The sequence below is a fragment of the Oxyura jamaicensis genome, chromosome 2 (assembly GCF_011077185.1).
Source record: "Oxyura jamaicensis isolate SHBP4307 breed ruddy duck chromosome 2, BPBGC_Ojam_1.0, whole genome shotgun sequence".
In the NCBI taxonomy this organism is placed as follows: domain Eukaryota; kingdom Metazoa; phylum Chordata; class Aves; order Anseriformes; family Anatidae; genus Oxyura; species Oxyura jamaicensis.
The window spans coordinates 113,463,668-113,484,039 of record NC_048894.1 but is presented as its reverse complement, the minus strand read 5'-3'; the positions used below and the strand labels follow the sequence as shown (position 1 = coordinate 113,484,039).

Genomic DNA, 20,372 nt, shown 5'->3' with positions numbered 1-20,372 from the left:
TATAATTTCAGAGGATGTGTTTAATAGAGTAGAATAACACTTAATTTCCTTGGAAACTGAAAAATGAAAAAAATCCTTTAAGCAAGACTTAGAAAACAGTCCTAATTTTAAAACAAATGCAACTTGATCAGAAATATTATTCCTGCAGTAGGAAGTTTGCCTCTCAGACTTGTAAAGCAGTACTGAATCACTGTTGCTGTATATTATTGAGGTGTGCTGTCAACTGAAAACAGTTGTGTAAATGTGTATAACTTTTGCTGCTGTTCAGTTGATTACAAGCAGAGCTGTTAAGTAGGCTATTTTATTAAACCTTCTATCAGTTACAGTGTGTAGGTTGCACCCTTACATGCCAGTGATTGACTAGATAAATATTTTTAGACAGTAGCTGTTGAGATGTGTTCATCAGTGTTTTAAGATTTACGTGTTGAAAACATCAACATTGACAGTAGTGACTTTTCTTTGTAGGAAATGGCAGCAGTATCAGCTTTTCTTCAGCCTGGAGCTCCTAGACCTTATCCTGCTCATTATATGGAAACAGCAATTCAGACGTACCGAGATATCTGCAAGTATGTTGTTTACTTTCATGCTGATCCTATGAAAGATGAACTAGTTGGTAGCTTAACTTTCTTTCTGCAGACAGTGGCAGGTAACTAAATGATCAGAAGTTGATAACCTCTTTACAGAGTAAGTTATGTTAGCTCATCTAGGAATGAGACTCATGCTGTTCTTAACAGAGTACTTACTAAATTTGTTTCTGGTAGTTGGACTTCTTGTTTGTCAGATCATTTAATTGCATTATTTTAGTTGGTATTTTATAAATAAGATATGCTAAAGGTTTTATATCTTTGACTTAAAGCTGCTGTTATAGGAGCATGAGAAACTTAATGGTACAAGTTCATCCCTTAAAAAACAAAGGTTGACACTTACCCTTTGAATTTAAAAAGAATAAACAACATCAGTCTGTAATGTGGAGGAAACTTGTCAGACTTGAGGTAAAAAGTTTTCCAATGTTTCTTTTCAATAAATATTTAATATATTTGTTTTTGCTTTAGGAATATGGTTCTAGCTGAACGCTGTGTACTTCTCAGTGCTGAAATCTTAAAAAGTCAAAGCAAATATTCAGAGGCAGCTGCTCTTCTGATTCGTTTAACCAGTGAGGTAAAATGCTAGTTTATTCCACTCATGTCCTCCCTCCTACTTGTGTACTTCCTGAAGTGCTTTTAGGTGACACTGATTTTTATCCTGGGGTACCTGCTATCCAGTGATGGCAAATGGCCAATTAAAGCTTGAAGTGAAGAAAGCTCTTTATGCTGCAAATGAAGAAATTAGTACTTCTTTTTTTAAGTCAAGTGACTTATTTGATTTCTTTAAACAGCTGCTAAATGTGCATTTGTTGTCTTTGGCTTTGGAATTAATTTTCTTTGACATCTGCTGAGCTTTTGTGTTATACTTTGAATTTAAGAACTCTTGGGTTAAAAATATTAGCATGGCTTGCCAGAGCTGTGATGAATACTATCTCACATATAATCAGAAATTCTCAGTAGTTTAAGCAATGAAGCCATAACTGCAGCTTAGCTGCTATGAATCATTAGAAGCTTACTGTGTAAGTGAAAGCTGGCCTGAACACTTCAGTAATACTAATTGGTTTAAATTAAGCATGGAACTAGCTCTTAGCAGCCCAGAAAGAGTCTTGCTAAACTATTACTGGTACTACATTTGTTTCACACTTCTTCAAGCATCTTTTGTGTAGCTTGGAGGAAAGTCTATCTAGCAGTTAGTTCTGGCTTTGTAGCCAGCTGCACTGAATTTGTTGCTTCTGAGAATTCTTGGAATTTATTAAGCATGGAATAAATTTATTTAGTTTTGTAAGTTATTCTTTCAAGTGCCTTTATAGCTTCATTCTTGCACTTTCAACTTAAACTCAAAACCAAAATTCTATGTGAGCAGTGTAAGTTACTTAAATTTAAATACTAGTGGCTGTGTGCAATCATTTCATTTCTTTAAATTATATGTCGTATGCTTTTGTTGCCTTTTGGCAGTTGCAAGGAAAATATAGGATACTGTGAAGTTGTCTCAGAGTATATTTGTAGTCCAGGCACATACTTAAACACTACTGATAACAGTAGAGTTGAGTAGTGGTACAATCAAATAGATTCTGTTCCTATTGGCTGAAGTAATACAGCTGTGTCTTAGCATGAGAAGAGAATAATAGCGAAGAATTGTATACTGTAAGGCAAGCATCCTGGTTCTTGTGATCTAAATTCACTAAGCTATGTTTCCTCTATTTTTCCCTTAATTTTATTAAGCCTAGAAATAAAAAATAAGACAGTATCTGAAATTAAGGGGGAGAGGGAGGAAAAAGGGTAACAGAGTCCTTCATAGCCTGAGTAACTGAAGAGGCAGAACATACTTATTGTAACTCACACTGGAGCTGGTTGATAAATGGGGATGGAGGGAGGTGATTGTTAACAGCACTTTTGGTTATCACTATTTGTTTATCACTATGCATGTGACAAAGTGAAGAATACTTGTAGTCTTCATTTATTTTTGTGTGCATACATATAATGTTTGTATTTAAGGCTTTTCAACTTTACAGCAGTGTCACATCTTTCTCCTGTTAGCATTAAAACAAGCTACTGTTAGTTACATTTATATTTTTGAGACTTTTGAGACTAATTCTCCTTTTCCTTTTTAAATAGGATTCAGATCTTCGTAGTGCACTTCTGTTGGAGCAGGCAGCACACTGCTTTATAAACATGAAAAGTCCCATGGTTAGAAAGTTTGCATTTCATATGATATTAGCAGGCCACAGGTTTAGTAAAGCAGGACAGGTAAGTTATCTTTTCAGATGGAAAATATGATCAGTATTTGATACTTAACACATTTAACATGTCATTCAGATTATTAGTTTGGTAAAAGACATGTAGCTTCTGATAGTTTTGTGTTAGAAGTATTGAGCTCAGCGATCTTCTGACAATGATTCCTGCCTTGGTCTTTTATATTTGTATTGGAAGTAATACTGAGATCACAGGCTTGAAATTGAGTAATGCCTTTTTTTCATTTCTGGGTCTCAATTTTATCCCCAAATAAAAAGTCATACTTCATTGTGTAAGGGAGTATTTTTACTTTTGAGATACGAGTTGCAGGAGTTAGTTTTGTTAAATGCTGTGAGAATAATAACAAAACCTAGATATACAGCTAATGCACAAGGAAGACAAGATACTTTTCAGTGGAGTTTTAAGTGTATGAATAGTGCAAGACAAACCGTAGTATCTGGTTATGGATTGATTCTACCAATGAAACCAATGCAAATTAGTTCTATTTCCACTCACATTCCTGGGCAGGCAGCTCTAACTCTGTGATAAACTCAGTTTGGACATTAATCATGTGCTTTTTGTGTCTCAGTTGTGCAATAGATTCTATGGACAGCTTGTTTGATTTCTGTTGAGGTTAGCCACTGAAATTCAGTTATGGGGCTGTCCACAAATAGTCAATTTCTTTTTACTTAAAAGCTGCAAACCTGTGATACAAGGTATCAATACAATTTGTATTTCAAGTCAGTAATACAGATGAACCTAGGCATCAGATCTACTTTTGAAATGAAACTGTGTGTGTATAGGGGTGTTTTAAGACCTCCCCCTTCCTCCCCTCCAGCAAAAATAGTAAGAATATTTTCCCACTTGGTTCTCTTCTTGCACTAGGTTCTTCATCTATAGTTTTGGCAATGCTACTAATAGGTATCTGCCCCATAATTTTTTTCATTTTTTTAACAATCTCATTCTTCTGCCTGGAAAACTGCATACATTTTGTAATGCTTTGACGTAGTATTCAGGTAACAGCTCTATTGTTGCTTGTTTAATTCTTGTAAGGATTCTGTTTTCCAGGAAATGCTTTTCAGTGTTACAGTAAACATAGGCTATTTTTTCTCCATATCATAAACACCAAAATATTAAAAACTACTGAAAAGTCACCCAGGCTGATATACTGCGGTATTAAATATCCTGATGTTAAGGGATTACTGCTTGTACTCTGCTGTTGATGCCATACTTATTTGAACATGTCTTGTTTTAATTCCCATTAATGCTGTAAATGAGGGAATGTTGTTCGCTTTTTGAGAAGCTGAGACTTGCCTGTACTGTGAATACCTATGCAGATGTTCAGTAAGTAGACTTGGGATTGAATGCCCAGGTCCTGATATATCCACAGTTAAGGAACCGTAGAGGTCATTGGGAGTACAGCATCCATTTCCCAGTGGCTGATGCAATTGGCAATCTTGTCCCATATGCACTCTATGGGCTGTTTGTTGCTTTACTTGGTGTGAATTTTATTTTTTTTACTGAACAACAATTGAGTAGAAATATCACATGAAAGATACAGTTACTAGAGTGAAATGTAATAAATGTAGTTTGTTTTAAGGCTTGCTAATAGACCTCTACAAGTTCCTGCACTCAGTTCTAAAGCAATGCAGAACAGTATTTTTAAAACTAGTCTTCTCTTGTTTTCTAACTTACTACCTGTTATTGCTGATATTGGAGAACGTGAACTTTATCTGCAAGCTAGGCACTGCACTGTAGGAGCCAACACTATTTCTGTATTTAGATTAATGTTGACTGGGTTCCATGAAGTACAGGTCTGCAAATGTTACGCTTAATATAGTGGGGATTATGGTAAATAACTTTCTGACTTGCTGTTCTATCTTCCTGGTATTACAATTGCAATGCTTGGTTAATGAGACTATCTGAGAAATAATCATGTGTTGTTTTTTTTTTTCTTTCAGAAAAAACATGCCTTACGTTGCTACTGTCAAGCCATGCAGGTTTACAAGGGGAAAGGTTGGTCTCTTGCAGAAGATCATATTAACTTCACTATTGGTCGCCAGTCCTTTACGCTTCGTCAGCTTGATAATGCTGTGTCTGCATTCAGGCATATTTTGATCAATGATAGTAAACAACCTCCAGCTCAGCAAGGAGCTTTTTTAAGAGAGTATCTTTATGTTTATAAGGTAAATGATTTTCTTTTAATTCCTGAAGTGGTCAGCAATTTCATTAATGGTAATTTTGTATTACGTTACTGATTGATTTTTTTCTGTCACACCTGCATTGTTCCAGGGTTGGTTTTTCTCTAGTTGATGTACTTATTTTCTACTTCAGGTTTCAAAAAGCAAATTTGCTGCATCTAAGGTGTGTGTTAAGCTTATTTCCACTGATGAGTGTGTGTTACAGGGTGTTTAGTGCTGATTATCTCCACACAACTTGCAGTTTTCCAGTTGCTTAGTGTCTTTTAAAGCTTATAAACAGAATGTTTGTAATATTTGCTATTTTGTGTTAGACCTTTTTTGAGACTGGTATTGGAATCCACAGTGTGGTGTGAGTCTGTGGAATGGTGATGATGTAGTGAATGTAGCTTATCAAATTCTGAGTTAAGCCTTGCATCATAATAAAGCTTGCAACAGCCACACAGCCACACCAGTAGTTAAGAGTACACAATGGAGACTTTATTTAATTTTTTTGTAAAGACTTCATGGACTTCAAGATCTTATTGAGAGAGAAAATACCACCGAAGACTGAGGCAGAACGAACTCTCAGAACAGTTCATTGAAATGATTGATTTCATAGTTCAAAATACTTGTTCAAGTGTTGAATGCTTAAAACTTGGTCTCCTTATCATTCCAACATTGGTAATGTGCAGTGTGTATGTTATGCACTTTGATGACATGACACTTTTTTCCTCCTTTACTCTAGAATGTAACCCAGCTGTCACCTGACGGTCCCTTACCACAGCTTCCTTTACCATATATTAACAGTTCAGCAACCCGTATTTTTTTTGGGCATGATCGAAGACCAGCAGAAGGTTAGAGAACTTTATGTAAACAGCTTAAAATTCAGTTTTTATGGAACTAAAACCTATGCAATTTCTCTTCTTAAAAATCATTGTTACATAAAAATTAATGTGGCAAGGTAACTTTTGAAGTTGGATTTCAAAAAAAGATTCAGCTTAGCACCTACTCTCTAAATGTATTCAGACTCCTTGTGTAGATGTGAAATCCTCATAGGCAGTTGTACTGACTTTCATTATTCTTCATAGCTTGAAAGCTTCAATGCAAGTCTGCCAAGAACTTCAAGAAAGGGATTTAAATGCTTTAGTAAATGCTAGATGCTAGTTTCAGAGCTAAAAATTAGCTTTCCAATTAACTTTCTCTAGGGTGAAGTGTTTGAAACACCAATTCCTGAATGGAAAGCATATTGAGTGGAAATTCTTCTGTAAGCTGGGTCTCTATTCTGGCATAAAATAAAAATAAACTGTATATACTGCTGAGTATACTACATAGCATGATAAAATCATAGAATTCCAATATTTGCATGTAAAAGTATTCTCAATTCATCCTTGGTATCTTGTTCTACATGTGCATTTCAGAATCATAGGATCATTTAGGTTGAAAAAGACCTCCCAGATCATCTGGTCCAACCATGCCCCTACTATCAATATCATCCACAAAGCCATGTCCCTAAGCACCAGGTCCAGCCTTTCCTTAAAAACCCTCAGGGACAGTGATGCCACCACTGCCCTGGGCAACCTGTTCCAATGCCTGACCACTCTTTCTGAGAAGAAATGTCTCTTAATTTCTGACCTAAATCTCCCTTGGTGCAATTTGAGGCCATTGCCTCTAGTCCTATTGCTAGTTAGCTGTGAGAAGAGGCTGACCCCTGGCTCCCCACAACAAAGTCTCTGGCAATCCACTGACTAGTTGATTAATCTAAAAAGTGATGCTGACTGAGAATTGAATCTTTTTAACAATACTTACCAAATTGCCAGTGCAGCCCTCTGCATTTGTTGTGTGCCACTGTTGTCATTTTCTAAGACTGCCTTACTCTTATTAGGTGAAAAGCAGGCAGCAACACATGTAAGTCTGGATCAGGAGTATGACTCGGAGTCATCACAACAGTGGAAGGAACTTGAGGAGCAGGTTGTTTCTGTGATCAACAAAGGAGTAATACCGGCAAACTTTCAACCAACACAGTTCTGCTTAAATCGCTATTCAGATAACTCCAGATTTCCCCTTGCTGTGGTAGAAGGTAAAGCTGAGATACATACAATTAGTTCCATTTATTTCTGAAATGAATTTGTACAGTATTTCCTGTGTTGCTGTAGATTTAAACCAATATCTTTATTTTATTGGCCTTCTGAGTTAAGTGAGCCTTCAGAATGATGGGGGTAGCCTATTGTCATTATTTTCTTGTGCTTCTTTGACAGAACCAGTAACTGTAGAAGTCTCTTTCCGAAACCCATTGAAAGTTCCGCTTTTGTTGACTGACCTTTCGTTGCTGTGGAAATTTCAACCCAAAGACTTCAGTGCTAAACATGATGAAGTAAAAGAGCCGGTAAGGAAAGCGTTATCTTTTTCCAACCAAAAACAGGCAGTTACAGTTATGGATTTATAAATTTGAAAAGTTAAGTTTTCAAAGTTTCAGAGTATGAAAACAGCTGCTTTAAGCGTAAATTTAAAAGGAATGGGATGTGGGGAAAGCTACTGTGTATCTTTATGAATGAGTCTAGATTTTCACACACAGGGCGCAAAGCAACCAAGTTAAACTTAGGCTTTCCAATACTCATTACAGTAATGCAAAGCAAAATACTTCAATGTTTTATTGCACATGTAGCATATCTGAGTCACAATAGGCACCTTGATCAACAGAAATGATTTGCAGGGTTAATAAGTGTTTTATGTAATGCCTTTTTCTTACTCACTACATTATATGTAGTAAAGTATGTGTCCTGAAAAGCGGTGCTGGTATGATATATGAACCTCTATGTATCTACAACTAAAATGAAAAATATTTTGAGTATTTTCAGTGTTTAATTTGACACTTAAACTAATACTGCCAGAACTTCCTTCTTAAGGACTCTTATAACTCCCTTATTTTTAATGCTGTTAAATGTTCTGATACTGAATATTACAAGAAATTTGTTGATAATTGTTTCTTAGACAAAAAACTGTCTTGGAAAATAGTGATCCATAAAGGTGCTGCAAGTTTCTGCTAGTTATGAGGTTTTATATAAATCTCAACGGTTACCATACATCTGCAATTTTATTCTTGTCTAAACTGCTACTTTAATGGTACAATCTATAATTCTGTGAGTATCAGTGAAATTATGAACTGGAACTTTTCTTAATCAGTGATAAGTCTTAAACTTCTCTCAAGAACGTGTTTGAACTCTCAGCAGCTGCTACAGTCCAGAAAGTCCAAGAGGATGGGCACACCACGTTGCCAATTTTTAAGTCTGTAAACTGGAATTTGTATTCTTTTTGACCTTGAATGCTCTAGGAAAGCTGCAAGAAATAGTATATATGGTGATCTTTCTGTCCAGGAGTAATATCTGAGAAGGTTTGTCTTCTTTTTCAGGGAAAATGCGATGATGATATGATAGGAACTGAAGCAATAGCAGAATTTCTGATTAATAGTGAGGAGACAAGAGTGGTAAGTACCATACTTTATATATCATTGGTAAGACTATTCTTAAAAAAACCTTTGGGATAGGATGGAGTTCGGTAAATGTTACAACGTGAATTCAAACTTAGAGGAAACGTTACTATCTGTGAAGAAATGGATCTTTTAGATCTCATCAATATGTATAAGTAACTGAAGGGAGAGTGAGATAGGACAAGATGCAATGGGCATGTACTGAAACATAGAATGTTCTGTCTGAACATCTGGAAGCAGAACCTACTGTGTGGCTGATGGAGCACTGACACATGCAGCCAAGAGAGGTGGTGGAGTCTCCCTCAGAGATATTCCAAACCTGACTGGGAGAGGTCTTTGGGCAAGCAGCTCTAGGTGGCCCTGTTTGAGCAGGGTTGTCAGACAAAAAGACCTCCAATGGTCCCTTCAAACCTTAGAAATGCTGAGAATTTCCTTAGAAATTCTAACTCTGTTCAAGTCAAATTTTATTACAATTTAGGATTCTTTTCTTATGTAACAAGTACTTTCCAGTAAATAACCTGTAGTTACTATATATGGTTATGTCTTATGCAACTGTAAAGTAAACGTAGCTATGAGTGTCTTTTAGTAATTGGACATTTAAATGTAATATTACTTAGTAGCAACAACACCAAAAATTTAACATATCTCCACAGGCAAGACTAAAGCTCTTTCCCCATCAAACAGGGGAGCTACATATTCTGGGAGTCGTTTATAATCTTGGCACTGTTCAGGGTACTGTGACATTAGATGGGATAGATCCTGCTATTGGATTACAGGAAGGTAAGTGTATTACTCCAAGTGTGTGCGTCTGGAAAGGGGAGTTGTGGATTCCATTGAGTAAATTGAATTGTGTTCAGTGTCTTGACAATGCAAGGCCTTTCTTTCTGTAAAGATACAGAATCAAGTAAAGAGATAGAAACTGGAAATAACTGGAATGGGGAAATAATGAATTGGCACCTGTTTATGATTACCATAAGAAAGAAACTTCTGCAAAACCTGTTTTTACATTCTTTCTAAATCTTTAGAAATTCTGAAACCCTTAAATTCATATATTCCATCTGTGTCTATAACACATTTATTGACTACCATTTATTTTGGTTTGTTTTTTTAACTTTTGTCTGTGTTGCACTAAACTTTTTGTCATAGATTCCCAAATACAAATTCAGCTGATATAGCTTTACGTATCCTGACTTCTTTGGTTGTCTTTCCTGTATATTAACATAAAAATGCCTTAATTGCATGTTACTTAATATGTTTTGTTGAGTCATTCATCTGGAACTGTCTCCCACAGGGAAAATTTCATTCTTGAAGTAAATGGGGATTAAAGTACATACTTGTAGATGTCTAAAAGAAATAAGCTTGGTTAACTATCTGTGAACTAGAAATGTGTGGCTAAGTCTTTGGAATAAAAGTCATCTGGGGAGTGGTGGTCTCTTTTTGAAGGAAGAAAGTGTTTTGAGCAACTTTTCCCTAGCTTGGCAGATATTAGGAAGTTAAATGGATCACCTCTACTCAATACCCCTTCCTCTTTTCCAAGTCAGTCTGGTATCCCTATTCTCTTTACTGCCAGAACTTTAAAGAATTGAAGTAAAATTTAAAGGGCAAAATTTAAATGGATACCTGGCTGTGTGAACTTGCAATAGCAATGCATTCTGTGTTGCAGTAAACTGAACAGTTCTTTCAGTGTTGCTGCTTAATCAGTGAACGCTGCATGTTCACAGTAACAAAAATCAAAATGACATATAAGATTGGGAAGGGAAGTTCAGATCACTTTTCAGAAAGAATTGCTTTAAAAAAAAAAAAAAAAACATGTTTAAAACTGTTTCAGGAAAGTTTGTCTCCAATGGGTTATCTGTACGAGGACGACAAGACTTAGAAATCCAGGGGCCTCGACTTAATAACACAAAAGAAGAAAAAACATCAATTAAGTATGGACCTGATCGACGTTTAGATCCCATTATTACGGAAGAAATGCCTTTGTTGGAGGTATGTAGCTTTTTTACTGGTAATTTTGAGCAAATTGCTGAATCTAGAACTATAAATGTAGTTCAAACAATGAAGTCTGAAACTTTGTTTATGCCTAAGTCTTTCCAGTTAAATCTGGCAGTGACAGGTCATAATTTGTTTTGCTTTCCAAAGGAGACTCAAAGCCTCCAAATTAATATAATTCTGAAATTGTTATCCTCCCTTTTGAATTTTTAGTTTGCGTCAGCTTTAGTAGCCAAATTATAACTATGGGTAGGGAAGAGTCAAATAGGTCGTGTTTGCCATTCTTCATCTGGAATACTTCAAGTTGGTTAATAAAAGTGGTGGTTTTCATTCCTAGGGTTATTGAAATGGTCTATCTGGATAATGATAGCCCTCAATAGTTTAAATGCTAGGTTTTTTTAAAGCCCATTCATAACTTTGCTCAATGTTCAGTTTTTTTCTCCTCCTGTTCTCTCCAATACAGGTGTTCTTTATAAACTTTCCTACAGGGCTTCTCTGTGGAGAAATCAGAAAAGCGTATGTGGAATTTGTGAACGTAAGCAAGTGTCCTCTTACTGCGCTGAAGGTTGTGTCCAAGCATCCAGAATTTTTTACTTTTGGTGCAAATACTGCAGTTCTAACGCCACTAAGTCCTTCAGCTTCTGAAAACTGTAGTGCTTACAAGACTGTTGTGACAGATCCTACCTCTGTGCGTACAGCACTGCTATCTTCAGCTTCTTCTGTAGACTTTGGGGTTGGCACAGGAGGTCAACCTGAGGTAATACAAGTCCCGCTTCCTGACTCAGTTCTTCTTCCTGGGGCATCAGTGCAGCTGCCAATGTGGTTACGAGGACCGGATGAAGAAGGTGTTCATGAAATAAACTTTTTATTTTACTATGAAAGTGTTAAAAGACACTCGAAAATGAGGTAAGTTATCTACCTTTTTCTCTTACTTATTAGGCTGTTAATAATAAACACCATAAGCATTAATTTTAACTCTACTGAATTTCTCTGAATTGCAGTGAAGAAATGTGGCGTATTATCTGCTGTTCTAAGCAGTAACTTTACTGTATGATCCAGTTTTCGTGTGGCAATTATATAGCCTATGCCTCTTCCATAAGAGTGCCAATAGTTAATAACTTAACAGAGGGAGAGTTGATGGAACTATTTAATACAGACTGTTCGTAGTTTGTGTCTCTGGGAGCACATCACTCTGCGAGATAGAAGAAAAACTTCATGACTTGTTTCTGTACTTTAAAAAAAATAGGTCTGATTTAAACCGAAGATATTTTTTCCTTATTAAAATGTGGCTAGTGATTGTACTATGATGAAGTTAGCCTTTGTAGGGGTTAAATACCAAGTTTGACTTGCATGTTGTTGTATAGCTCTTCCATTCCTGGGATAATGAACAGTTGAGTTTGATACTACAAGCTAACAAATAGTATATTCCTTTAACTTTACTATTGCTTATTCTCAAATCCCACGTTTTCCAAGCTAAGGTGGCTCAGGAGAACTTACTTTGAGAAACCTGTTCTTCAAAGATTCTGGGGTTAATAGGCCTTTGCTCAGAAAGCGAAGGTATCAGCCTTTAGGAAGGCATTTCTGAATTTATCTGTTTACTAAAGCTTCACTATGAAGACTGTCTATTCTCCTCACCTCGTGCCCCTACAAGCTGACTTTCACCATTGTACAAGTACTGTTCTTACAACATTACCTTACAGCTATTAGAGTTCAAAGCTAGAGCAGAAAAAAAGTTTTAATAGACTTTATCTAGATTTAGTTTTCAGTCCAGTAAGAAATCTGTTTGTGGACTTAATAAATGTAATAATGAAATTCTCCCCCAGAAAATTAAATAATGGAGCTGTATGTGCTAGGTTCATTTGTCTGGAGAAGTGCATCTCAGCCTATGTTAAATAGTAGTGCAGGCTAGGAGGAATGCATCTGTAGCATCAGGACTGAGGAGCTGCCTCCATACGGTAGACATTCAGAATGATGGTACCTTAGGTGAGCTCTAGTCCCATGGACTTAAGCTCCAGCCACAAGCTGGCATTGTTTTTCAGGCTAGTTCTGAGAGAGAGCAAGTGAGCTTGGCTTCTGAAACTTTTTCATCGTGTAAACCAAAGCAAAGTAAGTTGAAGCCTGTCAAGATTAGATCAACAGCATGTTCCTGAAAATCAAAATACAAATCATGTAAATGTACCCTTTGGTAATTCCCAGTTCATGGGAATTTGAGTGTGGTGGTGTTTCAGTAAATGTTTGTGCAGGAGGTGTGATTCACTAGCGGGCCTTTCATGGTTTACTTGCTGAAAAACTGTTTTCCAAAGCATGTGGTGATGTTAAATTGCTTAATTACATCCCTCTGCCAATAAATGCCATGCTTTCATTATGCCACTTGTCTTAAATCTGAAATATTAACGAAGTATTTTTTTGTCATGGTAACATCTGACCTTTTTTCTGGTATTCTGAACTGGGTAAGAAACTGTTTGAACAGTGCCTACCCAATGCAGCGTGGTTGTTTAGCATCCTATCAAAATAATATTAAAAAGAAAAATGGCTTTTTGGTCGTTGAAGGGAATAAATTGTTTAATAGCTTGATATTGATGAGAAATGTAAAAGCTAGACTTGAGATGTTATGGACAGCAGTCCTGGTTCTTCAGAATGTTGTTTTTTCTTCCGTTTCTAGTCATAGAGTATTAAGGCACACTGCAGTTATTTGTACTAGTCGATCTCTACATATTCGAGCTACTGTCTGCAGAAGTAATGCACTTGAAGATGATGAAGGCAGAGGGGACAACATGTTGGTGTTTGTGGATATAGAAAATATCAATACTGTAAGTTGTTTTTTTAATGAAAATACTGTTCTTAAGCTCAGCAGACATGTAAACATCTCCAGTAGAACCAATATTTAATTAAAAGCTTTTATACTACACTGACTGGAAATATTAAGTAAGCCTTGCATATTTAGACTTTCCAATTAATAATGGGAAGAAAGTACTAACAGTAAGCTATGCCTCAAAACAAGCTGTGGATGTCTGCTAGAACCACCTCAACTAATCACATAGTAAAATGTATGTGATTTCGAATCTGTATTCAAGCTCCTTTTGGAAGACTTGTTCCAAATTCATGGATGTTCCTAATGCTTGCAACTTTATGACTGAGACAACCTGTGTTCCTTCTCTCTGTGCTGCACCCCTGACCCCAGCAGAATTATCAACAACCTGAAGGAAGCTTCTGTGTCCATATTCATTAACAAACTCTCACATTTTTGGAAGCTCAATACAAACACAGTCTGTTGTGGTCTGTTGGCTTAGCAAAGCAGATGACAATATTTCAGTTTAACAGTGCTAATTTAAATTTACTTAGTTTTTCTGGTTAAAGCTGCTCCCATTTTTTCAACAACAAGGCCAGGTAATAGAATATTCTGCTTATTAGAATTCCTAGACACTTAAATAGTAGTGGGATCTTGGAGCTGATTTGTCATTTCATGTTAAGTGTGTATATTTTTTCCTTCAGATACTAAGGTGAATATTACCAGTCTTTGAGGAGGAGGGAGTGTACAAAGGAAGGAGGGAGTGCACTTAGCGAGTTTACAGATGACATTGTGCAAAACTTAATTTTCCACTGTCATGTCATTCTTTCCAATAAAGAAAACCATCCCAAAAGTTACTTTCCATTGTGTATATGTATGTAATTTTACAGTTGTTGAATTTCTGGGATTTATGTTTTTGCAAGGATCCTGAAGTAGTTTTGGAAATTAAGTGCCCTTTTGGACAGTGGTCTGCATAGGAGTTTTTAAAAAGTCTAGGTTTTATTATAGTCATGTTAATCGAAAATGCCACCTTGTGGGAGTTTTTTCCATAGGATCTTTTGACTTCTTACAGTTTTGCTTACTGGAATTCAAGGATGCTGGGAGCTGGGACTGTTCTGTATTACAGTGGGTCTTCAATCTGTTCTTGTCTCCTTAGTACTGTATTGCAGATGGTGTGAATGAAGAGTTAAATGAAGATTCCAACAATACCGCTTTGTGATGAACACTTACTGTGCAATGAAGAACACTACAAGTATGACTGGTCTTATTTGACATCATTTTTGTTTCTTTCTTAGAGTGAGGCTGGTGTTAAAGAATTTCATATAGTTCAAGTTTCAAGTAATAGCAAACACTGGAAGCTTCAAAAATCTGTTAACATCTCTGAAGACAAAGGTGTGTATCCGTAATACCAAAAGGATAGCAAGTTAGCAAGGATGCAAAAGTTAATCTTGTAAGAAGTTGAACTTGCCTTTCAGAATAACTCAGTTATAGATGTTTTTGTGTTCCTTCCTAGCAAAGTGCCTTTCAACTTTCAGTAACTTAAAAAATGGTCTTAATTTACAGGTAAATTAGTTAAGTGTTGTGAGAAATCCAAGTCTGGTTTGGCTGATAACTTGCCTCACAAGAAAAATGTCTCATGGCGTTCCTTTATTTCTGTTTATCAGTGTAAAATTTGACTGATCAACAGAATATTTGACAAATGCTCTATTCAGTTATTAGAAATAGCCCAGAATCGCTAGTGCTGCATATCCTGCATTAGCTAATATAACCTGCTAATTTTTGAAAAGGCAACTCAAGAAAACAGACATCTATTATTGTATCTAATGTGCTATCTTTACACGTATGCTGATGCTTTATATATTTAAAGTGAAATCTAGACAAATCTTCCTCTTGCATTAGTATTCTAGGTAAACCAGCTGGATGAGATTTTTTCTCTTCTTTCTTTCCCTGTATCTGCTTTACATAGTACAGCTTATTTTCTGCTATAGGAGTAGGTGGAATGGGTTAGCAGGTCATCCTTACTATAATGCAGTTCTGCTTGTTCAGACATGCTATTTAAATGTCAGTGTGGTTTTATTTCTGAAGTTCAAAGGCTGACTTTTGGCTAATATGGCATGCTATGTGATTATGTTGAGGGGAAAAAATATCTTGCAATTTTTTCTTTCAGATACTAAACTTGCTAGCAGAGAGAAAGCAAAGTTGTGCTTTAAAGCAGTAAGATGCAAAAACTCAGAAGGTAGGTAACATTTTTGAAGGGGAGTACAGTTGGGATGTTGTACACTGCAGTTGACTTCTTGTGATGCTGAAATGCCTTCTCCTCTCTTTATCCCTTAGAAAACTACACATTTGCAGATATTGTCTTTGGAAATGAGCAGGTAAGTTAACTGGTGCAACTGCATATCATGTCTTGTGCTACGTAGCCTAGTGAAATCCTTTATTACTTATTCTATTGCCTTTTTATTTTTTTCACTAAGATAAGTTAAAAATTCTAACTCCAGGCTTATCGTAAACACTGGAAACCTCTAATGAATGTAGGTACTAGAATTTCAAAACCACTAACTTATGTTGCAATCAGTTCAGGGAGTCTGTTTCTCTAATTCTGTGAAAGATGGTTAAAATTACAGGCTACCACACCCTATTAATCTGTTTAAGCATACAGATGTCTGAAGAAGAATCAGTTTAGAAAATGATCTTGGTACATGGAATGTTTTTCCAAAACTTGAGAAAACAAGACACTTTGTTGGATCAGAAATCTACACTAAGATAGTGAATTTGGTTAGTTGGATGTCAGTACTAGATCGCTTGTTTTATGTTGAGGGTATATTTTCCATGTATGCATCTGGCTTCTAAAAGGCAAAGAAAGGCTACTTAATGCCATTTCTTTTATAGACATATAAATTGAGTTTAGGACTGAAAATATGGGTAGACTTCATGAACTTCAGCTTTCTTGTAAGAAAATATTCTCCACTTGGGCTGTGGGAAGGGTTCCTTCCATTCTAGACAGTTACTTCAAAAAACAGTTTTTCTCCTTGGATATAAGTATTCTACTGAAGGGGGAAAAAAATAGCAGCTCTGCAACACCATATTTTTGAATGTCTAACATTTTTTTAAATGGAGGAAGCTGAAGTCTTATATATGATGTTTGTCCAGGCATCATTGATGTTAGTCTTTACCCCCACTTCTTTAACAAGCTTTTAATGTTTGTCGCTGCTTATGTTAAGCTTTTCCAAACTTGACAAACAGCACAGTACTTCTGTACTTGTAAAACAGATCAAGTGTGCTGTGCAATCTCTAATCTTAGCTAGTAAAGTGTACATTCCTAACTGGCTGTTAAGGTAATTAACTAGAAGAATTTATTATTAACCTAATAATTACTCAAATTACTAATTAGTATTAATAAAGCAATAGTAATTTGCATGTAAGTTAGTTCAGGGGAGACACTCCAGTTCTCTCCCCACACTTGATTGCATCTCAGTAGGCTGTCTGGTAATAATCAAAGACCTTATTTCTAAGTTCAGCAGTTGTGATTTTTAGATCAGTGATCTGTAGTTCTGTTCCCGTATGTTGCTTTAGAGGCTTCACTATGTAGTGCTGATGGCTGTAAAAGGGCAAGCATTGTAACCAGAACGAGTGGCATATTTGCAAGAGATTGTTTGAGAATGGAACTGAAATACTACAATGATGAGTTCTATTAAAGAAACTTGTACCAGCTTGCATCTTTTCCTGAGAGCGCTCTTTTTTTCTTGCAGATAATAAGTTCAGCTAGTCCTTGTGCAGACTTTCTTTTTCAAAGCTTATCCTCTGAATTAAAAAAAGCGCATGTGCAATCTCATACTCATGGATCTCAGAGGGCAGTGAAACCATCATTTGACGAGGCAGTCAGATTGGTACAAAGATGCAGTGAAGTGGACTTGAATGTTGTTGTACTGTGGAAGGTACGTATAGTTGTAAGCTCTCTGAAATTTGGCTGAGTTCTGACATGTAGAAAATAATATAATATGGCATCCAGAACTTTCAAGCATACTTGTACAAAACTTAGAGATGTAACTTCTTAAAACCAGAGTAATGAACTAAAGAAAGTGGTAAGAAGCCAAGATAGTACTAATACTTGTAGTAAATCACTTAAATGGTTTTATGCTGTCCTAGATGCATCCAGCTCCTAAGTTTTTTTTTTTTTTGAGATAAAATTAACAGAACTTACATTTTAAATTTTCATAATGCTTGCTTTTATCATAGATCTGTAAGAGTGACCTCGTCTGCTTTGAAGAGGAAGACCCAATTTACCAGAATGCAAATCTTAAGTAGTGGCAATTAGCAGTCTGAACCACAGTTGTTGTCTGTGCTTGAAAAGTTTAAAGCATAAACATAAATATGTAAGTCAAGTTAGCGTTTAGGTTTTGGACAAAACATCTTCCAGTTAAGGAGAAAATGTTAACTATAAAGCTTATCATAGTTTTTGATCAGCTAATGTCTGTGCTCTCTGGTCTGTATTTTGTAGGCATATGTTGTGGAAGACAATAAGCAGCTTATTTTGGAAGGCCAGCATCATATTGCCCTTAACACAGTTGGGAAGGAGGCTTTTTCGTTTCCTCAGAAGCAGGTAATCTACTATGAAACTTCTGTTTGCAATTGCTTCTTTCCCAAAATGCATTTGATGCATTTTCTTGTAAATGGAAGTAAGTGGAATCATTTTGGGTGCTTTTGTAAAATCTAATGTAAGACTTCAGTAAGGTACAGTTGTCGTTTTGTAAACTGTTCTGTGGTATTTAGACTACATCTAGAAGCTTATTAATAGATTAAGTCAAAGTTAAAATGATGTATTTATTTGTTAACAGGATAAAAATTTCTTAAATTCTACTACATGCAACTTCTAAGTGAAGGCCTTTATTGTAAAATTTTGAAAAGCAGAAACTGGGGAAATTAGTAAGACATTGAAAGATTTATTAGAATATATAAACTAATAATATATCATTTCATTTTCAAATTTTATAGCCTATTTGGTTATATATATAAAAATAACATCCGCAAGAAACTTGTGCGCGTCTCTTGGTACACGCAACAGTAACAACTATGAAAGTTGTAGATTTTGCATAAAAACGTGTATGACAGATGCAATTTGTATATGAAGGTGGCTAATGTGTAAAATAAAAACCATACTTGTTTTCTGTTGGTCAGTACAACGCTCTTCCTTTTTGCTTTGGTGCTGGTTTCTTTGCTTTTACCAGCGTTGCATTACATATACAGCTTTTAGTGAGCCCTCTTATGTTTTCTGGTAAGAAAACACTAAGACACACATGACTTTCTATAGAAACTGTTATAACACAAATAGTGAATTACTTGAATATCTGAAGCTGTGCATTTGGCTTTGGTTCATAAGCCTGTAAGTATTTTACATCACTAAGACTTTTCCGTTTAGTCCTTTTATGCTATGAAACTGAAATAGATCAGAAGGGACATTAGTTTGATCTAAACAGGCTGCTGTTCATTCCCACTGAAGAATCAGAAAATCTAAGTCCTAACTTCTGAAGAGGTTTCTCTTGCAAAAACTCCAACAGAAGCCTCTGCATGTGTGGACTCAAGCTTTGCTTACAATATTATACTATATTGGTCTAATGACTACTTCCCATTCTAATATTCTTTTCTGTATTTTAAGTTATATGTAGAACAGTAGGTCATACTGTAAACATCTGAAGTTACGAAGGAAAATGCTGTTGAATTCTTCTCCTTGATCCTGTTGATGTCTTGTTCTAGCAAATGGATGGGGAGAGAAGTAGGAATGAATTGCACCTACATCCTAAAATAAACATATCACCAAACATTAGACCTGCTAGGTATAGGGGTTTTCATTTTTTGTTGACTGTATCAGAATATTAGATGTCTGCATTGAGTTTAGTTGTTTCAAGCTAAACAAAACTGATCACAACTTGTTTTGAGTTGATCACAACTTGTAATGCATGCTACTGTCTTAAAGACTAAAGTCTGCATTCCCATCAGTATTGTTATTACAACTACAAATAGACGCTACATTGATTGTATACACCTTCTTAATGAACAAATTTTCAGAACTTCCTTTGAACTATTCTGTACTGTAGAAGCAGATATCCATCTGTACTGTCATGCTGTTGAAATCTATTTAAGATTAGGGTGGTTTTTTTTAATAAATACTTAACTCCTCTGCCTTCATGGTAACCGAATCTCAGGTTGAAATTGGACTTCAAGAGCCTGTAATCTCAGGATGGCAGAAGAGGGAGAGACTTTGCATGCTCACGTTCTTTTAATTGGCATTTTATGTCATGAAAAGAGAAGACAGACTCTGAGTTTGAAGGTTGGGAAAGACCTACGTGATCAAGCCCAACCATCAGCTTGACCTACAGAGTCCCTACTCTGTCCTTTGTTGTCCTTATGTCTCTTGAATATCTCCACTACTGCCCTGGGTGGCCTGTTCCAATGCTTGATCACCCTGTCCATGAAGAAATATAAACCTCCCCTTGTGTAACTTGAGACTGTTTCCTCACGTGCTGGTACCTGAGAAAAGAGATGGACGCCCTCCTTATTACAGCCTCCCTTAAGGTAGCTGTAGAGAGGAATGAGGTCTCCTCTCAGCCTGCTGTTGTTCATGCTAAACAACCCCAGTTCCCCTGGTTGCTCCTCGTAAGCCTTGTTTTCTGATCCCTTCACCAGCTTTGGTGGTCTCTGCATACACTAGAGCAAGTCAACACCCTTATTGTAGTGAGGGGCCATAAACCAAACACAGTATTTGAGGTGTGGTCTCATCAATGACCTGTGCAGTGGTCCAATTACTTCCCTGGTCCTGCTGGCCACACTGTTTTTCATGTGGGTGAGGATACCTTTGGCCTCCTTGGCCAGCTGGGCACACTGTTGGCTCATGTTCAGCTTGACAAGCACCCCCCAGGTCCTTTTTTTTTTTTTTTTTGCCAGGCAATTCTAGCCACTTTTTCCCAAGCATGTACCACTGCCTGGGGTTGTTATGACCTGAGTACAAGACCCAGCACTGAGCCTTGTTGAATGTCATGACTGGAATCCATGTTGATTTAGCCTATTGAGAACCCTCTGCAAAGTCTTCCTTACATTCAAGTAGATCAGCAGGCCTGCCT

General features: G+C 36.4%; 1 protein-coding gene across 4 annotated transcripts in view; it reads left to right on the top strand.

The window, feature by feature from the left end:
* Positions 1–20,372, top strand: part of TRAPPC8 (trafficking protein particle complex 8) — a 50,684-nt gene that overhangs the window by 19,985 nt on the left and 10,327 nt on the right. For all 4 annotated transcript variants that reach the window (XM_035317553.1, XM_035317552.1, XM_035317555.1 and 1 more), the window contains 17 exons: positions 466–566; positions 1,053–1,158; positions 2,700–2,831; positions 4,778–5,002; positions 5,742–5,850; positions 6,879–7,073; positions 7,252–7,379; positions 8,403–8,477; positions 9,134–9,260; positions 10,309–10,466; positions 10,933–11,375; positions 13,132–13,279; positions 14,553–14,649; positions 15,425–15,493; positions 15,592–15,632; positions 17,007–17,192; positions 17,756–17,857. In XM_035317553.1, the coding sequence (XP_035173444.1) occupies positions 466–566; positions 1,053–1,158; positions 2,700–2,831; positions 4,778–5,002; positions 5,742–5,850; positions 6,879–7,073; positions 7,252–7,379; positions 8,403–8,477; positions 9,134–9,260; positions 10,309–10,466; positions 10,933–11,375; positions 13,132–13,279; positions 14,553–14,649; positions 15,425–15,493; positions 15,592–15,632; positions 17,007–17,192; positions 17,756–17,857 (2,442 nt within the window). The remainder of the gene's footprint in view (positions 1–465; positions 567–1,052; positions 1,159–2,699; positions 2,832–4,777; positions 5,003–5,741; positions 5,851–6,878; positions 7,074–7,251; positions 7,380–8,402; positions 8,478–9,133; positions 9,261–10,308; positions 10,467–10,932; positions 11,376–13,131; positions 13,280–14,552; positions 14,650–15,424; positions 15,494–15,591; positions 15,633–17,006; positions 17,193–17,755; positions 17,858–20,372) is intronic.